The sequence below is a fragment of the Megachile rotundata genome, chromosome 1, assembly GCF_050947335.1.
Source record: "Megachile rotundata isolate GNS110a chromosome 1, iyMegRotu1, whole genome shotgun sequence".
Classification (NCBI taxonomy): domain Eukaryota; kingdom Metazoa; phylum Arthropoda; class Insecta; order Hymenoptera; family Megachilidae; genus Megachile; species Megachile rotundata.
Genome location: NC_134983.1, coordinates 9,763,635 through 9,786,759, shown reverse-complemented (window position 1 = coordinate 9,786,759; position 23,125 = coordinate 9,763,635). Strand labels below are relative to the sequence as shown.

Here is a 23,125-nt window from a genome sequence, read left to right as displayed (position 1 = left end):
AGACAGTATAAAGCAGAGTGAACACAAGATTCATGCTCACTAATAACAAGATTGAGGGAGAAGCTACAAAAGCGGCTACTCACTGCTTACAACTTATATTTTATAAACATTAGCTAAACAACAAGTATCGTGTTTTAATTGAACTTTCGTGGTATATCACCGAAAAGGTCTCTGTGTTAACGACTGTGATTTGTGCAAATGTGAAAAGTGTCGTTTGGTGCTGTTTAGTTTTATTTGTGAACAATCAAGTCGTACTTATTCGGTAAGTACCTTAAGAAATTTTATTTCCTTATGTCAGATTTTAAGTGGAGTGGGTGTTTTGAAGTTAATTATGAAATGTATTTTACAAGTTATAAAAATCATTGGTGGTTTTGGTAACTGATATACAATAATTTTGTAGTAATTTGCTAGACAAAATGTAGAATCTCAACTGACAAAAATTATTATTAAACGTTGACAGAAATTTTGTATTTTCGTCAGTTTTATCAGGCAACGCTAACTTGAATTTATCAAGTACACTTCACTAGAAATGAACATATTTATAAATATCTTTGTACATATTCGTACATTAAATATTTAAAAAAATTAAGTTTAAGATTACTTGTAATCCTAGTAGAACTTACATACATAAGTGATTAGTGTAACACAAAAATTGAAAAAACTTTGTTCCAAAACTTGAATGATGTCCACACCAAAGAAAGTATATCAAGATTTCGATAATCCTTGACCAAAAATGTTGCAATCACGATTTGAACGTATATCTTGTACCCTAGTAATTCTTTTTCACTACAAAAATAGCTCAACAAGGTACCGCATGACACAGACTAAAAAATAAACGTCTCAGTTAAAAAACGTGTGTTATCTGCTCTGATTTTGCGAGAACCAGAATTGCATTTTCAAGCACCGAACTGACAATAAAATGCTATGCGAGATGTTTTTATCTGTCGTAGCATACGATATTGTACCTTGGATGACCAGAAGGTGATCGTGTTTGAATAAGAATTTCCTGTTTCGTACACGTTGATCTGAACGTATACGATGAGAAAAGAGAACATAATCCGGTCGTGACAAAATATTGCTTGGTCAAAGACTGGACAAAGACTGTTCAATTTACAATCGGCGGGGAATAATCGGTGAAAAACCATGGCATGTTCTTTAATATACGGAATATATCTTCTCTGAAGAGCTTAGTAGCTCTGATTCTACCGAGAGATTGATAGACACGCGCATCACGTACGATTCTGCATAAGCGCACTCTCTTTCGTTTTGTGCTCCGATATCAAATGCAAGACGCATATTGAAAGATGACAAAACAGCTCGTTCTACAAGGATCACTTAGTTTATCATGCTTGGGAAACCTATTGATCGGGTCAAACGGGTTATATTTACACGTGCCGCTCACGCTGGTTTTCCCTAAGGATGATGCAGATGTAACGAAAGATGCGTTTCCTCTCAGGATAATAGGAGTTTTCCAGGTATGGAAATGTAGAAGTTTGAAAATTTGAAGATTGGAGAAAAGTGGAAATGGTGAAAATTCGAAAGTAAAAAAGGAATAAATAAAAAGTTTGGAAATTTGAAAATTGAGATACTTGGGAGTTTGCAAACTTGATAATTCTGGAATTACAGAAATTAAATTTAGAAGTATGGAAATTTGAAAATTCAGGTACTTGGAAGTTTACAAACTTGATAATTCTGGAATTACAGAAATTAAATGTGGAAGTATGGAAATTTGAAAATTCAGATATTTAGGAATTTGCAAACTTGATAATTCTGGAATTACAGAAATTAAATTTAGAAGTATGGAAATTTGAATATTCAGGTACTTGGAAGTTTACAAACTTGATAATTCTGGAATTACAGAAATTAAATGTGGAAGTATGGAAATTTGAAAATTCAGATATTTAGGAATTTGCAAACTTGATAATTCTGGAATTACAGAAATTAAATTTAGAAGTATGGAAATTTGAAAATTTAGGCACTTGGAAGTTTACAAACTTAATAATTCTGGAATTACAGAAATTAAGAAGTATGGAAATTTGAATATTCAGGTACTTGGGAATTCGCAAACTTGATAACTCTGGAATCACAGAAAATTAAATTTGGAAGCATGAAAATTTGAAATTGTAGAAACTTAAAAACTTGCAATTTTAGAAATGAAAAAATTTGCAGATTTAGAAGTTGATAAATTAAAAAGCCTCAGGAATTGTAACTCTTAAGATTTCTCATAAAAAATCCATTATCTTGCACAAGTAAAAGGGCTTCCCGAAAATTGCCATTTTTCTTAGTAAAAACCGTATCTTGTCTCTAAAGTATCTAGAATTATATTATTCTTACTATTATCCTATTGTATAAATTAGGTTAGCAGCGTTTTTCTACAGATTCGTAAACTCACGTGAATTTTACCGTAGTATCATTAAACAATTAATTATTGCTTCCCCAATTATACTAATGAATTTGCTAATACATGGACGAACTTAATTACAAACTTACTAATTAACACACGATAAATTCTATCGAACATAATATGTAATGCGTTAATTATACCACATTGCACATGAATGAATTAATTGGTTTTAGATAAAATTTATAAAAAGTCTGCGAACAGAATGTAAGGAATTCTGCAAACATGGGTTGTATTTGAAGTGATGACGCAATTGAGGGTACGGTTCCCTTAAAAAAATGGCGACATTCGATAGTCCACTATTATATTTAGTTTGCATAAATTCTTTATCCAAATTTCAAATTCTAAAAATATAAAGATACATAAATTATAATATAGTTAAAAAATAAATAATTTAGACATTTTACACAAGAAATAAATAATTTTTTAATAGTCTGATAATCTGGTATCTATCTATTTAAATATTCGCGAATACAGAAATTTCAAATTTTTCATTCACGAAATTAATCATCAATACTCTAGTTTAAATGATGTCATGTGTACGTAAATATTTTGAGAATTCGTCCCATTCATTAATTAAAAACTTGACACAACTTAATGTTTCTTTCTTAAGCAGAAAAACGAAAAAGGATCAAACGTAAACATAAGTTTTTGTGACGTCTTTACTTCGAACAAACAAGCTGCTCCATCGTGTAACATATCAATCATTTAAAGAAGTACTATGTTATAAACATCCGTATTATTAAGGAATGCGATTTTTAACGAGGCGTAATTAATACAACATACATTTCTGTCAAGATTTCTTAGTCGTAATTCGAAGCGTTTCTAAAGTTCTTCTTACCAAGCATTGAAATCACTCAATGAAGTTCAAATGATAATGGATAGTAATTCCACTTACAATACTTAAAGTTTCTTCTACGGATTCATTGATTAAAAACTGCACAGTAATGCAACCTGTTAAAATAATAAGTCTTCATAAGTTGACAAATGTAATTTATACTATGAATACACGTAGTAAAAATCGTGATTTAAAAACAAATTCGAGAACTTGTATAGGCTAGAAGATATGTAAAATTTTATTTCGCAATTTGGAATTTAGGTAAAATTAAAGAAGCTACTATTAAGGAGAAATATTAAGAACAAGCATATAAATGACGTATTAGCAGCAAGAAAGGTGGCATTACAAAAATGAGGAATCATAAGATACGCGATGAAATATTATTTATGATTTTAATAATACCGGAAATGGCGAACACTTTTTAAGTTTCTTGAATTATTCAGAATGTTTAATATCAATTTTTTACAAAATATAGAGTTATGCAATGTATAATAATGGCGTGAATAATGATCGACATTAATTTAAATACTGTGTCAACGGAGCGACATTGAAAGTGACGAACTATTCCAAAATATACAGCAGTGAAAATTAATTAATTGATTTTGTGAAGATTCGAAACGTAACGAAGAGAGGAATAAGATATATGAAACTGAAAAAATGTCCATGACCTTCTGGTAAATTTGCATGGGACAAGAGTAAGAAATTCTGCATGGTCACATTTTTCCTCATGCATTCAGATACTCAAAAAAAAAAAAAAACATTATAAAGGTATTTTATATAAATATCACCGAAAAAGTTAAATTCATATTCTAATTTAAATATCCAACTTTTTACGTTATACTTCGCGTTATTTGTATTCGAATGCAATTTCAAAGAAGCGAATAATTTCGCAGTGTATGCATATTAAATACGGTGCTAATTACCGGCAATTTTAATTAGATGTAGAGACGTTCTCACGTGTTGTAGAACCACGTGTCTTATGCCGTTATGCATCGTACATCGTTGCGCGCTGTATATTGCCGCGTTGGTATTACCACGCACCGTATATGACCATACGCCGTATATAGTTATTCATCAGATATTTACTCGCAGTATATTGCCACGCATTGTATACCGCCGTATGTTCTATACATATTGTTACGTGCTGTGTACCATTGCGCACTGCATAGTGCCACATACCGCTACGCGTCATATACTGCCACTCGCCGTATATTGCCACTCGTCGTATATTGTCACTCGTCGTATATTGCCATGTTCCATATATTGCCACACGCCGTATATCGACCCCACCATATATCGTCACCCTATACATTGTGTTATGCATATGTATACTACCGCACCATATACAACCACATCTCATACATTGCCGCATGATACCTCCACGTGCCATATATTGCTGCACGATTTGTTACGAGTCACGTATTGCGTATAATCCCACGTTATATTAACCTCACATTACTTACATCGATATTACATTGCCGTGCGTTATACAATCACGTGTTACATTGACACGTGTTATGTTGCCAATCCGTAATATTTACAACACCAAACGGATATCTGGTAGACAGGAAAAGAAATTTGAAACTATAAAAGCAAAACACATCGCACATAATTTTTGATATAAGGACGTAAAATTGAATGAAATCATTTCGTTCTAACTATTATCCGCCTAAGACGCATAGAGAAAGTTAAAATAGACCGTACAAGGTTAAGAGATAAATTTCTCGTGTATTTCATCTTTACGATAGAAGGCCTTTCGGCGAAATTTCTGTAACTTGCTTCACCGATTTTTGAAACCGTGGCCATGAGTCAAGGGAATAAACCTATATCGAGCGTTCAAAGATCATTTGATTCATTTAACGATCTGCCGGACGGATATTAAGTATCGAAAGATCGTTAATTATTCATATGCGTGATAAAAGTTTACAAGCTGTTCGTCGAGTACTTTTTTGTTCACACTCGCTTGCACAACACTGCAACAGCAGCGATTGATTAACATTGCAAATCCCCGCGATAAACATAACGTTGGCGACCAAGATCTACAAACGTGTAATCGCGAATGCATCGTCGCGTTGTGACTCATGAGAGAGGTTAGACAAAAGGAAAAATGAGAAGAAAAAAAAAGAAGGAAAAAGCGGTACAAGTTAAGCAGAAAAAATTCTATATCCAGAAAGAACGATCCCAACTGTCATGCAAATGGCTTTATAAGCGCCAATTACTTTGACAAACTTTGCGGCGAAACGCTTAAACGCTTTGAACGCGTGTTTGCGCGTAAGGAATTTTAGTTAACCTTTGTCATAACGAATCTGTTTGAACGTCTTTTTCTGTACTTCCTGTATCATTCACTTTTAAACAGAAATCAAATACTTTTTGCTTCTTTCAAATAAACGCCCGTTCTGCTTAACGTAAATAAGCATTACATGAATGAATTCATAGATGGTAAAAGAGACTGCGTTGAATACTGTAGAGGTCAAATAGGTTCGAGGAAACTTGCAGAGGTACAACAAAATCTGTACAACTGTGTTTTTAAATTTTTTCTTCACATGATTTGAAATTTACTTATATTTTTATCGGACATTAGCCTCAATTTTCAAGATCGCGATTAAATAATTTATGCGATTCAGAAAATATCGTAGAAAATATATTTCACAAAAATGAAATTCTAGAATATTTTTATTTTATTAATTCAGTTTCTGAATTTTTTCCACGCTGTTATAGTATTCGTTTTTGATCACCGAAAGCAGAGAATAAAGTACCAACATCGTTTTCCTTCGGTTAATGAGGCTATAATTTGACGATTATGTCGTTGATAATCAAAGAACAGAACATAAATAAGCCAATTGACTTCTGTTTCAGGACCTTCGATCAAGGAGACGAAAAAAGGAACGCGACGAAAAGTAACCAGGTCACAACCATGAAACTCCCAATTCCGCTTCAGCAGTTCAAAAGTGAGTAATCGTACAATAAAACGTAAAAATAAAAACGCATGAAATTTTCACTTACAGTGGATCAAACAAAATTTCAGCACATTTTGTTTCGCTTCGCAATTACAGATTTTTGAATTGAAAAATGTTAAACTTAAGAAATATTGCGAAGCATGTAATAAATACAAGACGTTATATTTCTTTTATTTAAATAAAATAACCGCAAGAAAACAGAGTGTGTGGACACTAGATATTTTTATTAAAAAATATATTCGAAGTTGTACACACATTTTCCACTCAACTTGCTTAATTTGTTACATTTTATTACTGCAAACGGCTAAAAAATGGAGCGCTGTACATAACTTTCTTCTACGCGATTAAAAAGAAAGAACTGCAGATACGAGTAAAAAAGCTCGATTAATCAACAATTAACGTATTTCCTGAAACGGGTATTTACTTCAATTTCGTCTTCTTTTGCTTGCGTTGATTTTGTTTTGTCTTCAAGTATCAACTAATTACGTAACAAAATCTTTCTTCGATAACTAAAATCGACGTATCGCACGAATTGATTACATACCAATGAACGAATCTAGAAAGTCAAAGTTTAATAAATAAACGTTCGAACACTGATTAGGAAGTCGAAGTGTATTGAAAAAAAGACGTGTTTGTGACGTATCATTTATCAATAGCACGTTAATTTTGCGTAAAGTAGGTATATCTAATGTATAATAAAATCGATACGATTCGTGGAAAGAGACATTATCAGTGTCCAAAGAAAGGATAAAAAACAGTATGACTTTCGTGTACATTTATGTAAATGATGTTCGGGAGAAAAAAGTGATTGAGCAATCTGGGCCTTGAGTTGTCGCTTAATGAATTAACGAACGCTAGACGAGTAAGGTTATTATTCAGCGAAACGAATAATATGTCAGTATAGTTATTAGCTGTCTATGACACATTAAAAATTTAATGGATCAGAAATATGAATGAGATCAAACAGAGTCGTACATACATATTCAGTAATGTACTTTATAGATGCTATCAGACTAAAATGATATGTAACAAAAAATCTAGAAACGAGTTGCAACTTTATAATTACCGAACGAGAGGCTTGTGAGACAATTTGATTTGCATTTGTTTGTTTGTTTGTCTCTATTACAGACCATAATTCTAACTTGATCTGAAATGAGATACCCTAAAGTTGTATCCATGAATTTTGGCGATCTGACTGTAGGAACCTGATGTCATTAAGCTGACCCTCAAATCGATAAAAATCCCTATTTCGGTATCGTTACCAATAATTTATGATACATCGAATCGACTGGAAACACATTAAAAGCATTATAACTCATTATTGACATTGATCATCGCTGACGTCAGCCGTGAAATAAACAATAATCATTTATTATCGTTTTCGATAGCTTCAGACGAGTTTAATCGTTTGGTACGACTTTCAAAAATTCTAGATTTCATTCTGGTGCTTTCGTATTGTTTACAGTAGCTGCTCGAAATTTTAATTGCAAATTAGTACGGGGCATCTGATAGAGCCGGTAGCACGCGTAAATAACCGCAGACAAAATAACCGCGACAAAATAACCGCGACAAAATAACCGACGACAAAATAACCGAACGACAAAATAACCGAATGACAAAATGACCGAATGACAAAATGACCAAACGACAAAATAACCGTGTTGGTTAGGTTAGGTTAGATAATAAATATGTTGGTTGAATATAATTAATATGTGGTGTTATAGTGTTGAACGATTATTTTGTTATTCGGTTATTTTGTCGTCGGTTATTTTGTCGCGGTTATTTTGTCGTCGGTTGAACTGTTACGCAGCCGATAGAGCCAATAGTAAACATATAAAATATAAATAATGAATATATTATTTTCAAATGTGGTGTTTACCGATTTTTTAATACTATTTTTTAGTTTTATATATAATGTAAATTTCATATTCTTTCACCTTTCATAAGAGATAAAATAGTAATGATTGACGTAGCCAATTTTTACTATGTCAATCGCTAATAGACCGTCAAAGGAATAACCCCGTGAGAAGGTTACACTTTTGTGTTGTTCAATGACTCGACGTATTGCATTAACATATTTTTGAGATAAATACATTGCCATGAACGATGCTGTCGTAACTGCTTAAAGGTCTCGGCCATTGAACAGCTGCCAGCAAGTATGTGTTCGTATAAAGCGGATCGGAATTAAACGTCGAAGTTATGCAAAGACTTTCGAAAAAATATACACGCGTAGAAAGATGCAAGTTGAGAAAGATATTATATCCGCTTGATCTTGACCTTCGAAGACCTGACACTTTATAAAAATGTAATAATTTCCAGCAATTCATATATTCTATTTACCTTTCTAGATTCAGTTCTAGGAAAACATAGTTTAATTTTAATGTTTAATTGGTGTCGAAAACTGGTATGTAATATTTTGTTGTATCTTTCAGAACTGTAAATTTGCATTAAAAAAGTATATTCGTTATATAAATAATCACATATTTATAATAAATCATATGCGCAAGAATCTAAAACTTGATATGTTAAAAAATTATTTTAATTTTTAAATTTCTAGATATGGAAATCTGAAGATTTCTAAATTTGAAAAAAGTTATCATTTTACATTCTAAATTTAAATTTGAAGATTGGATAATTTGGGAATAGATAAATTTAACTAAAGTAAATATTTAGTCGAGTTATATCGCCATGCAATGTATTGCCATGGTCTACAATATAGAGTCCATATTATTAAAAGAGTTCAAAGATTTCGATGCCGCTATTCACACGAAAGAAACATTGAAGGTGACACCGCCACATTTGTCACTGTAACTTACGTATCGCGTAAAAAGAAAAGAAAGAAGAAACTTTTTCGTTCCTTTTTTCGATATTTCATAAATAAATGGGCTCGGTAAGTTATTCAGTTTTAAACGAAGCAAATTATCGGTAAATTAAATTCTCGGTACCTTGTGTACACCCATTTATCTTACTTATGTCATTAATTGGACTTCGTCAATTTCTTTTTGTCCTACAACTCTCCTGTATTATTAACATTAATTTATCATTCGGATTATCTTTCTCAATCATTACGTGTTACGAAATATTTAATTATTTTCATCGAAAATTCGACCAAGTGACGACATTGTAAATAGTGCCGAGTCTTCGATGACTCAGAATATGATTTAAATTTAATTTTGAATTTGTTCCTGATTTTACAAATTTTATATAATTTCAGTACATAGTCAGAACAAGGTCAGAACATAGACATAGTTGGCATGATAGTTTATACATCCAATTATACTTAATCCCCTGCACGAGGTTTTATTTGTCAGCTGTGTCAGCACTAACTAATCACAGTTGCAACGTTAAAACAAACAGAGAAAGTTGAAATGTTATGACAATTTGGTATTATAGAATCGTTGACTATGCAAATTATAATTCAACTCCGATTTGAAGGGTATTCAACATTCGAGTAAAATTAATTACATCGCAAACTCGTCAAATCAGTACAAGACGTTAACGTATTCTTGTACACGTTTCATGAGTGTGGGTCACGACTGACCCCGTCATTCAAGTGTTAAAAAGGAAATTTCTTGTAAAATCAATTAATGTTATAGCTTAATTCCAACGACGCTCACGGTACAAAAACTCATTACGGTTGTGATTGATTTTCTATTCGACACACGTGTTTGAAGAAAGAGAGAAAAAGCAAATAACAAATATCTACAGTAGCAGTTGTAAGCTCTCGTACAATGATATTTACACATCGCGATTAATGACACTAAACATGAGTGTACATGCTATTTTGATGTACATGAGGATGACAGCACATCGATGACAAATATGACGACTAAACTACAATGAAAATGATAATATAAATATTTATATGCTGCAGTAATTAATTATTGCGGACCAATTAAATTATAGTGATACGATGCACGTATCTAAATAGCGTCACGTCGTTTAAATGTTGAATAATTTGTATGACATTGTTTCTGAGAGAATGTAGTGGTACTATGTGATTATCTTTTGTATGGGTTGTGGAGGCAATTTTTAATCATTAGAGTTTGGAACTTACGAATTTGGGAATTTAAAAATTTGGAGATTCAGGAATTTGGAAATTTCGTCATTGAAGAATTTTGAGATTTTTTATAGTTAGATGTACGAAAATTTGGGAATTTATGAATTCGGGGATTTAGGAATTTGGGGATTTGAGAATTCGAGGATTTAGGAGTTCCAGAATTAAAAATTTTGGGAATTTAAGAATTCGGGGATTTGAGAATTTGGGGATTTAGGAATTTGGGAGGTTAGGAATTCAAGAATTACAGAATTCAGGAATTTAATTTTTCGGTAATTTAAGAATGTGGGGATTTAGGTATCAGGGATTTAGAAATCAGAGATTTAGGAGTTCGAGAATTTAAGAATTCATCAACATAAATTTTATAAACTTAACAATTTCGAATTTATAAATTTTCAGATTCAACAATTGACTTCTTTGTATAAACTAAGATATCGCTAATAATACATCTGATAAAAAAAATCTAATAAAAAATCTATTAACGATCAATTTAATTATGTAACTGAAATCTTGATTACAGTGCGATTTGCACGTTCATATATTTAATTACTTACTGCTATTAGAGATTAATCGTTATCATCACTTTTAACCGTATTATTTCTATTCGATAATGCGTCAACTGGAATCGCATTAGAACGTGCAGTATGCACTTTCCTCCTTGTTTATTGCTTCTTTCATTCATCATTGTGCAACGATAATGTATCCTTCGCAATGCGATTTATCAGTAAAATATAGATATATGTATAGGTAAGGTTTAACAGATATGTGCTTCGTTTCCTGGTAAACAAGTAATCACCGAAGAAAAAATTGTAATAATTAGTAGTCTCTTCTGTTTGACAAATGAATTACGTTTCCAGACGATAGTTTGCGAGTTTGTTGAGAATGTTCGCGCGTCTGATAATTATATCAGCGTACGATATTTTCACAATAATATTTCCTTTTTACTTTCGATTTTATATTCGTTCAATGCACTCTGTAATTAATATCATCAATAAGTAATAATCAATTTCTTCGGACTTTAATTACGGAATGACTGTTATTAACACCAATCATACAATTAAAGCAGCAACACCTATCGCAATAATGAATTATCAACTTTTTACTCTTAAATGATCTGTGCACGCTAGATTAATTTTTTTACCATTGTGAAACACATGGACCTCAAAAGCATTTGTTGACTAACTTAATATATCTACAATTATGAATTATTGTAGCCTGATGTCAGTGACAATATGATTTACGTATACTGAATTCCTTCCTCTTCTATTTATGTATTTTTAATTTATGTATTTTTAAATGTAGTACGAACATAACATGTGTTTAAATATTCATTGAAGTTTGCAATCGTCACTTGAATTATCGAACTCACAATCGCACCAACAGCCACTAGTAATACGATTAAATAATAATTTAGTAACAACCAAACCAGTCTGACAGGAATTTAGATACATTTCGTAATATTTAAATTAATGTCATTATAAAAGAGAACGTTATATCAGCGATTACTTACAAAACTATATCAACATAATAATAATTGCACACTTAGTCTGGCGGAGCAAATTAATAATTAACAGCGGTGTTGAAAATGCATTATAATATGCCTAATACAAAATGTATACCTTGTATCGCAAACCGTTTATGGCAGTTGCACCCTTGACCCTTTAAAAAAGATTACTAACAAATTATCATAGAGGCACTTATTTCAATGCTCTTTGGACGAGGAAAAAGAAGATGCAAGACTTTGACATAGTTTAACCGGCCCCTGGTAATATGTATCATTAAGCTGCTGTAAAACCATCGAAAGCAAATGTCGCTAATGAACGACCAATGAACCGACAGTAATTAACGAGCCGGCTGAATTAATCGGCATAATTGTCCATCAACGAAATCAAAAATTTTCATTGTAAACAGGTTTCATTTGACGGGTCTACTTTTCGAATAATATGGAATTTAAGTCAAGGTAAACAAGTGACGTGTGAATCACATGGGGTATCACAGGGCATGATTGACGCCCATCAACAGCCACGTAGAAAATCATTACTAAGAACTGTCGGTGTGACGTAGAGAATCATTACTAAGAGCATTTTGTAACCGGTAGTTTCATCCCAATTATTATTTGACAGAAATGATATCGCTGGCAACGTTTAAAAGCAAAAAATATCTGCACCGACGACACAGTATGTTAATCGTGTCATTAGGAAAAAATATGAAAACATTGAAACGCGAGATGCAATATGTATAACCTTAAAATGATTCATCATTCTTTGAAGATCCAATCTGCGATCTTGAACTAAATCTTAAACTACGTGCACGGTGGATGGCTATAAAATTTATTAGAAAGAAGTATGCTCAAGGTGGTAGAAAAATGGCTGGCCTTCTGCTTCGTACTTTTGATGCAAAGGAGTGCAGGTTTTCGAACGGAGATTTCGGATTTTAGGGATTTGGGGGTTTGAGGATTTGGCAATCGGGAATTTGGAAATTTAGAGATTTGAGGGTTTGGAGATTTGAGGGTTTGGAGATTTGAGGATTTGGAGATTTGAGGATTTGGAGATTTGAGGATTTAGAGATTTGAGGATTTGGAGATTTGAGGATTTAGAAATTTGAGGATTTGAAGATTTGAGGGTTTGAAGATTTGAGGGTTTGAAGATTTGAGGGTTTGCAGATTTGAGGATTTGCAGATTTGAGGATTTGCAGATTTGAGGATTTGCAGATTTGAGGATTTGGAGATTTGAGGGTTTGAAGATTTGAGGGTTTGCAGATTTGAGGATTTGCAGATTTGAGGATTTGTGAATCTGGAGATTTGAAGATTTGTGGATCTGGAGATTTGAGGACCTGGGGATTTGAAGATTTGTGGATCTGGATATTTGAGGATTTGAACATTAGAAAAATTGAAAAATCGTACTTTGAAAATTTGAGGATCTGAAACATTATGGTATATCTGAATTTCAAAATTAATTTAGTCACTTCAGTCGTTTAATATTAAATATTATAATATCGTTTAAAAATTTAAAGAATTTAATAGAAGAGTAATATTATCACAGATTATAAAAAGAAATCTTATGTTATATAATAGAAACCTGAAATGTATTTTTCACGAAGGTTTTCAAGCTTTCAATCCTTTTCAGTAAATACGGAAAACTACGTGCTAATTTATCATTTTATCGAATTGAACGTACCTGAATTCCATTAAAATCAAGACATCATATTCTCCTAAGTGGTATTTCAAATCATCCCATTTTTACCATGTAATTATTTCATCACATTAGAATTGTAATAAGTAATCGACGTCTGAGGTCGAATAAAAAAGTAAATAAATGCTTTTAAAGCCGATAACGAATTAACATTTTGATTAGATGTAGCTTCTAAAAAAGGGGATTTATGACTACGCGTAATTCCGCATTAATTACGGAATAGGAGATTATTAGAAAATAATGATATAATCGTAATCAGACTTTCAAGAATTTGTAATTATTCCAATAACTACTTGCGAGTGATAAAATAATCAGAGAATACCTGTTAATATTCGATCATTGCTAATTAAAAATTCTAATGAAGGTTGAAATTTATCGATGGCGACTTACGGTAATTTGTTAACCATATCTGCATTCTTGTTATTTAGTGGTTTCCTAAATGAAATTAACAGGGATGGAATTGCATTTAATTATAATATGTTTGATCGCTTATGTCAATGCGCCAATGTACAAGAGTCTGAAAATAAAAAGGAATTTAAATAAACATGCATTTAAAATGGGTGTACTTGTGTTTTGTCTAGACAGAGATAACAGTTTGTGAGTCGACAACACACATCAGTTATGGATACATTAGGTGATTTCATTAACAAACTCGAGATAAATAATTGTACCAAATATTTATCTTCTTTGTTAAACCATTTGTTAACAAAGTTTTACATCATCCGCTTTTATAATTATTATCATGTAACAATTAATCAGCGTAGTCAAAACACTGGTTGACACATTTGCATCGAATGAAAATTAATATTCCTTGAATAGTGTGACGCATTTTTGTGGAATTAAAAGTTGACTGAATACGAATACACATCATAATGAATTCCAATAATCATCCATTAATGCACGTAATTTTTTTTCTATTTTTACGTACGGAAACGGTTGTAATCAAAGGTAACAACCTTCATACGCCAGGCGCTGTAGCGTTTTATGATGAATATCGTAAAACAAATCCGACGTAATTTTCTTATGACATAGTCGGAATAATGAATTAATCTTCTTTATCCTTGCGACAAAGAAAAACACAGCAATTTAAAATATTTAAAACTTTTTTTCCTACCCTACTTCAAATTGTTGGGTGTTAGATAAAAAGTAACGAAAGAGGAAAAGTAAATACATTTCATAATTGTGAATTTTTTGTCTTTTGTTACAGAATGCATAATACTGTTTTTACTGGGTATCAGTTGCAGTATCTTGGCTTACATACTTTACATAATTAATCCAATGAAGTTAATATTGGAGCAAGTAAGTGATTATATAGTTATTATATCATTTCAACTTTTACGAGCATACCTGCTTATAGCAGTAGTGACTTAATATGAATCATGTGCAATCAAAGATTAATTTTGATAAAATAGGAAAGTGTGAATTTAGAAACGCACATGTTGCAATTTCCAAATTTAACCTTTGATATATCTTTTTATAGAAATTGCAAATGGCACCAGATTCGTTGGCCTTTCATTTATGGAAAAATCCACCTATCAGTGTGTATATCAAAGTGTACATATTCAATATCACCAATCCGGCGGAATTCCTCAAAGGTGAGGAGAAATTGAAAGTCCAAGAAATCGGTCCTTACGTTTATCAGTAAGTATTATCGTTTTACTAATTATTCTTCGATATAGCTGTTTCAACAATATCCTTGTTTGCAGGGAAATTTTAGTGAATGAAAATGTTGTGTGGCACAAGAACAACACGATTTCGTACATGCCGAATAGAACGGTAGTGTACATTCCAGAGATGTCCAATGGTGATCCAGAAAAAGATATCGTGCAGGTGCCAAATATACCCATGTTGGTAAGTGATAACTGAACTTTTTAACTCTATAGCTTCGAATAATATCTCAGAATGTGAATATAAATGGAAACTTCTTTATGTCCGAAATGTTTTCAAGGATGGTTAAATTCGCAGGGTATCTCATCGTCGCTACATGACCGTGGGTTCTTTGTTAACTACCCATGGACCAGTTTGGTGAACATGCTGGACAGCAAACCGATATTGAATATAAGCGTATACGAATATCTATGGGGTTATGAAGATTCTTTGGTTCGATTAGCGAGCACCATTGTGCCGAGCTTCATCAACTTCCAGAAGTTCGGATTACTGGATAGGGTGAGTAATCGTCTGTCCGTAAATAAAATCATCGATTTCAGCCACTTGCAAATTACGATCGTATCATAAAACGATTATCAAAAGTTAGAATTTAATTTGTCCTGAAAAATATAAACAATTACAATATTTAGCTGAGAAGTATATGTGATTTCCGACTATCTTTTAACTTTCACTGTTGTACAAAATTATTATCACTGAACATCTTTCCGAGACACCTGATGTGTCCTCAGTTATCGTACCCTGACACACCAGGTGCGTCGACTTCAGATCGATTTGATACCTAACAAAAATATCCAAAGCAACGTTCTGGTTATATCGAGAGTATCCCTGACGTAAGAGGATTAAGAAAGAAGGGAAAATCTCGATAATTGATCGTGATAAAACTGACTTAAATACAGGCATAAGCCTTCGATCATTAACTTGACGCAAGTGCACCAGTTACAACCATTACACTTACTACAAAACCAGAACGGTGAGGACTAGAATGAAATAAAAAATATCTTAGAAGTTGACATAGCTAACTAACCTTGTCCACATCTGGATCGACCATAGTATTTCAAGTTTCCCTGTTGCTAAACTTTTATACACATTCTTGTATACCTGTAATTCCGCACACTTTTAGTAACATACACAGATACAAGAATGAAACACATGAACACTCATTCTCCGAGTGTTCCAAATTGCCAACAGTTTTCGCAATGTGCTTCTAGTCGTTGATCCTTTCACTATTTATGTATACGTCTCAGGGTTCACAGGGTTAGTGTCAACGACTTTTAAAAGCAGGAAAACTGAACAAATTAGACAGACTAGTTCGAGTTGTATTTCCACACATCAAATTTTCGTGCTGAATGTAAAGCGATAAGATATAAGGGTTTCTAATTGAAAAGATTGAACTTCGATCACAGTTTTAAATTTGATATTGTGAATAATTAAAATGTCAACTAATAATTACAGATGTACGACGAGGGAAACAATATTGTGACCATGAACGTCGGGAAGAACGAGAATATGACCGACGAAAATGGACGTTATCTGAGCATCGAAAGTATTAATGGCAGCCCTGGTTTGCCGCAATGGGGATACCGGGAAGAAGAAGGAAACGAAACGTATCCAGAGTAAGTAAAAATAAAAATTCATCGATCAATGGATACAATTGTACGCAGTCGTGTAATTAATCTATTAATTCTCAGTAATCGAAAATATATTTTCACAATAGTACTTTCTACACGTAAATAAACACTTTTACCGCTGATCACTCCGTGTTCGATCATTAACGCATTAAACATTGCAGCACACGTACTAAGATTGCTTATAATATTAATACACTATATAAATAGTCAAGACTAAATAATAAGAATGTGTGATTGTATAAGATACACTAAAATGCGCAATATACACAATTTTGTGTAATGAGTTAGTAATTGAAATTTTACACAAAAGTTCTCGTAGGAACGTTAATGACGCTTAACGCACGTTAACGTGTTATAAATTATTCAAAGTTAACATCCCACGCAGAATCCTTATTACGCAAACAAGCATTATGCACAAGTGCAATAAGCAGGATAGTAACAATACTTCAAATTGTTCACGTGACAGGAATACTATTTGCAACCGAATCAGGGGAGCTACCGAAGGAGAATTATTCCCATCGTATTTAGACGAACACGCTGTCTTCAGAGTGTACAGAAAAGCATTCTGCAGAGCGATACCGATTGTGTTCAAGGAAAAAGTATGGGTCGAAAGCGGTCTCGACGGTTATCTGTACACTGTGGCAGACAATTTCTTGGATTCGCCGGAAGAAAATCCTGATAACGAGTGCTACTGCCGAAACAAACCCAAGTGTATGAAGAGAGGATTGTCTGACATGACTCCTTGTTATTACAGTGAGTATTTCACGATTAATCAGAAACACAATCGATATTCAGCATATCAAATTATTACATAATTGTACATAATTACTGAATACTTATTTACAGACATTATTATTAGAATTTTGTTTTCAAAAAATTTACTCACGGTATGTTGAGTCTGTACGCCGAGTCCTCCGTCGAAAATATCACATTGATCTCGTAAAAGTGAATGATAAAGCTTCCACCTGCAAACGATAGACATTAGCATCAAATGTCAAACTTTGAACTTTACGAACAATGTAACTCAAACCACTCTGAGTCTCAGATTCACAAGAATAGCTCCTATCTTTGATTTAAGAATTACACAAGAAAAGTTACACAAGATGTTTCTAGTCTTTTGCTATTCATTACAGCAGAATCTTGTTACGTAGTTCTGAATGCAACTTGTGAACAAAGTTAAATAAACTTCTTCTATGTAGCATTTACCGCCGAAAGAACTCTGAATTTGTAAACTTATTCATTTGAAAATTAAAAGTGCCTAAGTCTCACTATGAGCTTGCACTGATACCATTACTGGTATCGAATTCCACTTTCGTTGAAACAAGTAATTATGTGTACCCAATTACTTGTGCCAACATGTTTAGAATGTCGTAATTAAAACGTACTTTATTTGCAGCTATCCCAGCAGCAATGTCTATGCCACATTTCCTCGACGCTGACCGAAAGTTTCGCGAAGACGTCGAAGGACTCGCTCCAGATCCAGAGAAGCACAAGACCAAGATCGTTCTGCAACCGGTAAATAAATCTTAAAATTATTTCGCTCGTGTTCACTGATTCCTTTAATCCGCGTGTTAACCGATTAATCCCTTTCGTTCATGTCTACCGTTTGTTAATTTATGCAAGTATCTCAGGTGTCGCGCACTTAAAACACGTCGAGGCATTTCTCACGAGCACGTTCACCCTTATAATAAATTTACCGTGTTACGAAATGTTTTGCAAGTACGCGAAAAAGAAAATGTATTCGGAAACCGGTTGACGTTAGACAGTTACCCAATCGGATAGGATAATACATAATGCTCACGAAACTAGTTATTTATTAAAAATCAACACGTCATTCTTTTATTTGACGGATCCTTAGGCTATTTATGAAATACTGTTCAAACCCTTCAATTACGCCACGTTTTATTTTATTTCTCGCAGACGATTGGAATCCCGATAAAAGTTAACTCGAGAATACAGATCAACCTCGTTATGGCTGAAACTACCTACAATTCGAGGATCTCGGCCTTCAACGGTCTTACGGTTCCATTATTCTGGAGCGATCTGGTAAGTATTCCACTTAAAATATATTCGTAACATTCACTGGCAATTTTATTTTTTTTAAATTCGCAAGATATACGTCTTCGAACTGCATATTTTTAAGTTTAAAAGTTCCTAAATTCGAATAATTATTTAAGCGCGGAAAACGCGGGAAATGGTAGTTTTGTTAGCGCTGCTTAATTTTATTTTTAAAAATTTATTTGCAGTCTATACCTTCAGTACCGGACGATCTGTTGTTCCTCTTGAAACTGGTGCTCTACGTACTTCCAATAATCCAGACAGTAATAATTTGGTTACTGGCCATTGGGGGAGTGACGATGACCGTATTATCAATTCCAGCCATGCTGTGGACAGTCAACCAGCAACAGGAACCCCTTTCGATAGAAAGGAGAGACAGTTGCGATTTAAGAATACCGTTGAACTACGGTCAATATACAACGATACGTATTTTGCCGGCTATTAAAAAGATCACCTCGAAAACGGACTTATTTAGTTAACCAATCACACCTTAAAAGCATTGACAAAGGAAAGACACTTAAATTAAAACGAAAGGTCTTCTGATTTATAGTGAAATTTATTCGTTGCTGTTTTTCTCGTTAGAAAGTAAAGATGTCGGACACGCTAGCGTACTTAAACTGACTTATAACGCGAAAAAAAGTGTTCTCCGTTACGATAAGCATTCAGGGTTTCGCGCTAAAAATATTCCCTTCATGGATCGATGTTATTCTATCAAAACGTTATTACAGCACACTTTCAATTTTATTCCCCTTTACTTCGATTAATTTGTTTTTTACATGAATTTATTCTATGCTCAATATATCGTATGTGTCGAGTAAACAAACTATAACAGCTCAAAGTATTTCGTCGAAGTAAGTTATTATTAAAATAAATTTTATTGAAAAAATGATATAAAAAAAGTTAATAAAAAATGTTATAAAATACAAGGTACCTAATATTAAGGTCGTTAGAATAGATCGCATATGTATATAAAATTATATAACAATGTATATGTGATTATACCAGTATATAAAAAATTGTTGACAAACAAATATTCTCGAATATTTACGCATATAACGCACGACTTTGAATGAATTTTACAGACATTATGACTCGAGTTAAAAATAAGACTTTGCTCACATGTATCGTCGTTGATGAGGTGAAAATGGATAGCAAAAATTTGAAAATAATGATTGCTTAGGTATTTCGGTTCTTGAACTCGATATTTTCGTTGAAATGTCTCTTTTTACTTCGCTGAACTTTTAACGTGTTACATTTTCATTTACAGTGCCGGAAGTACTAAGCGAGTCAAAATTTTTGTACACTTTTGTACTTACATTTTCTTCGCAACAATGATAATATTGTACTATTTAGGATATTTAGTAACTGTAAAAAATAGATTAAGCACCTTGCTTAATTAAATTTAATAATAATGAATAATTAAATTTAATAATTTAAAAACTTTATTTTTAATTCAAGTTACGCGACGAAATTGAAACTACCTTAGTCAAAATCTTGAATTATGTACAAGAAAAGAACTACTTACTTTGGGAACTTCTAATTTCTGTAAGTTACGAATTTAAATTTTACTAAATTGTCATTTTTCACAGCAACAATAGTAAATTAAATATGTTAAACTTAAGATAGTTTTTATATTAAGGAGAGAATTTGTTTAGTTAGAGAACAATATAATTTTTAAGGCGTTTTTAAAAATTGTAATTTATATTTCATAATTTCTTCATACTACATTTATGTCTCATTAATTATCATTACACACATATATTTTTAATATAACAAAAATGTTAATTCATAATTTTTTTTATTGTCAGAAAACTCTTACACATATTACATTCATCAGAGCATGAAATTTTATAATAAAATTAAAGATATACAAATATCTGATTAATACACTGATCCACAACTTAAATTCCATAATAAAAGTTAAAAATATCAGTATATTGGTTATTATTATTGTATAGGCTATCTATAAAAACAGATACAGAATAACACTAAATAAAAATATTAAAGAACACCATACTTGAATTAAACATGCTTCATATGTATCATATGTAAGGAGGATTTTGAATATATCTAATTTAATAAGCAGATTTAATTTTATATAACTTTAATAGCAATAAACAACTGTACACAATATACAAAAGTATATACAGGACAATAAATCCTGCTTGTCTAAAATACAAATTATATTTCGTTAAGGTTACATTACAAAATTATTGCACATTATGCAATTTAATATAATTAAAAGGATTCCTTAGGAATTGTAATAATTTGTTACATAAAAATATATTATTGAATATTTGTACAACTACAAATGTACATTATTACATACAAAATAATATCATACAAGTCTCTTTTAATATCATACATAATTCGAGAATACTTTAAAATTCTATAAATGTACATGTTACAAAATATAGAACTTTGATGTAAAAATAAGAATATTAAAACATTATAATCCATTGAATTTCTTAAACACAGAACTCATTTCAGGTCTATTTTGTACTGAATTAGTACACCATTTTCCCAAAATCATTAAATTGTTATAAACCTGACTGTCTTTCTCACCTGCCTTTTTGTCTCTTAGTAAATCAAGCTGTGATTTTTCCCAACCATTAATAAAATCTTTTAAGAATTTATCCTGTACTCTAGACTCATCATAAGCTGATAAACCAGTAGCTAATTCAAATAATACTATACCAAAACTATAAGTATCTACTTTTGTAGACAATTCTCGTTTATATAAAAATTCTTCTGGAAGGTAAGGCCTGGTACCATGAATCTTACTTACCTGAAATAAGCAACAAAGATTATTACATGTAGTGCAATATATTTTTAAAGCAAAATGCTTACTTTCATAGAATCTTCCTCAGGACCTTCTCTAGCTAATCCAAAATCTCCAATTTTAGGTTCAAAGCTTTTGTCAAGTAAAATATTGGCACTCTTTATATCTCCATGAATCAAAGGCTTTTTTCCAATTATATGTAAATACTGTAAACCACATGCTGTCCCTTTTGCTATTTGATGACGTTGCATCCAAGTCAAAGGCTGAGTTTTATGTCTTAACAATAATCTATCTTCTAAAGATCCATTTTTCATAAATTGGTATACAAGACAAGGTGATTTGCCATCCAAGCTATATGCATACAATGGTAAAATATTTTCATGTGGGAAAGAATTTAAAATTTTTATTTCTCTAAGTGATTGCTGAAGTTGGATCGCGTAACTTTCATTTGAATCAGTCCTTCTTTTCTCTAGTTTTTTAATAGCAACTTCTGTGTTCTTCCAAATACCTATATAATAAACAATTCCATAAATCAATAATTCTTGAATAATTTATTATTTTTGTTTGTTAAATTACCTTTATATACTGTTCCAAAACCACCTCTTCCTAATATATAACCTTTGTCCCAATCATTTGTAACTATAGTTAATTCTTCATAACTTGCTTGAGGCAGAGTTGTTTCTGCTTGAATAGCTGCTACTTCATTATTTCTTTTTCCATTAGATATACCATGCTGTAAAAGAGGCGATAAAAGATGTGCTGGAGCTACAGAACCAACAAGTAGATTATTAGAATTACTTGGAGTATCTGCTATGTGCATAGCTTGCATTGGTTTATTCAATATTTTATAAGATTCCTCTTTTGTGTTTCTTTCCACAATAATTTTTGGTACATTTGGTTCTGGTGGTGCAATCTGATTAAAATTTTGTATACCAATTTTCAAATCCTTTGTGTTTTTTTGAAGACGTCTTTCAAGTATTCTATTAAGATTACCCTCACCACAACTGATTAATTTATGATATTTTTCTTCTACATACAATTTTAATGGTAACATAGCCTGGTAGTGTTGCATTTTGGACAATAACACAAACAATTCTAAAATAGTGTGATTGTGATGGCCCCACATCGTCAACAATTCATCTGTAGGATTCTTTTCTTTCCTTAAACTTTGTATCGCAAATACATCATAATGCATCCATATCCCTAAGCAAAATTAATAATAACGAATATAAAATATGATTTTTTAATAATAAACTAGGCATCAGGAATTAATAAGGTATTAGGAAATAAATTATATATATAATTTGACTATTTTTGAATGACTCACCAGCAAGTTCTTCCCACTTATCATTTTGATTTAATATTTTACAAAGTTCTGATCGCTCCAAAAATGGTAATTGATAAATATATTTAATATTATTCGCACAATTAGATGTCATAGTGACAACCAAACTTTTCTAACAGATTTTGAAGTTTTCTTTCCTCTTTTGCGTGATACACGCATCAAAATTTCTTTCGCGTAATAGCCCCATCTATTGAAGTTAC

General features: G+C 32.1%; 2 protein-coding genes across 3 annotated transcripts; one reads left to right on the top strand and one right to left on the bottom strand.

The window, feature by feature from the left end:
• The first annotated feature begins 44 nt into the window (after positions 1-44).
• On the top strand, positions 45-22,130 carry LOC100879666 (scavenger receptor class B member 1). Of its 2 annotated transcripts, none has more exons than XM_003701236.3 (11): positions 45-262; positions 6,096-6,187; positions 14,652-14,743; positions 14,925-15,085; positions 15,151-15,295; positions 15,410-15,610; positions 16,565-16,725; positions 17,207-17,493; positions 18,137-18,255; positions 18,661-18,786; positions 18,987-22,130. In XM_003701236.3, the coding sequence occupies exons 2-11, from the start codon at positions 6,154-6,156 to the stop codon at positions 19,275-19,277; spliced, it is 1,617 nt and encodes a 538-aa protein (XP_003701284.1). In that variant the 5' UTR covers positions 45-262; positions 6,096-6,153; the 3' UTR covers positions 19,278-22,130. The 2 variants fall into 2 exon arrangements, with proteins under 2 accessions (XP_003701284.1, XP_076393789.1); XM_076537674.1 differs by lacking the exon at positions 45-262 and adding an exon at positions 5,487-5,737.
• On the bottom strand, positions 21,066-23,125 carry pll (serine/threonine-protein kinase pelle). The gene is made up of 4 exons (XM_003701275.3): positions 22,908-23,125; positions 22,157-22,783; positions 21,649-22,088; positions 21,066-21,586 (listed from the first exon to the last, which is right to left on the bottom strand). Exons 1-4 carry the CDS (start codon positions 23,017-23,019, stop codon positions 21,248-21,250), a joined length of 1,518 nt encoding a protein of 505 aa, XP_003701323.2. The 5' UTR covers positions 23,020-23,125; the 3' UTR covers positions 21,066-21,247.

Coding starts and splice junctions, on each gene's coding strand:
- LOC100879666 (XM_003701236.3), top strand. CDS start 6,154: ATGAAACTCCCAATTCCGCTTCAGCAGTTCAAAA. Junction 15,611..16,564: donor AGTTCGGATTACTGGATAGG/GTGAGTAATCGT, acceptor TAATAATTACAG/ATGTACGACGAGGGAAACAA. Junction 18,256..18,660: donor CCAAGATCGTTCTGCAACCG/GTAAATAAATCT, acceptor TATTTCTCGCAG/ACGATTGGAATCCCGATAAA.
- pll (XM_003701275.3), bottom strand. CDS start 23,019: ATGACATCTAATTGTGCGAATAATATTAAATATATTTATCAATTACCA. Junction 22,784..22,907: donor TAAGTGGGAAGAACTTGCTG/GTGAGTCATTCA, acceptor AATTTTGCTTAG/GGATATGGATGCATTATGAT. Junction 22,089..22,156: donor TTTTGGAACAGTATATAAAG/GTAATTTAACAA, acceptor TTTATTATATAG/GTATTTGGAAGAACACAGAA.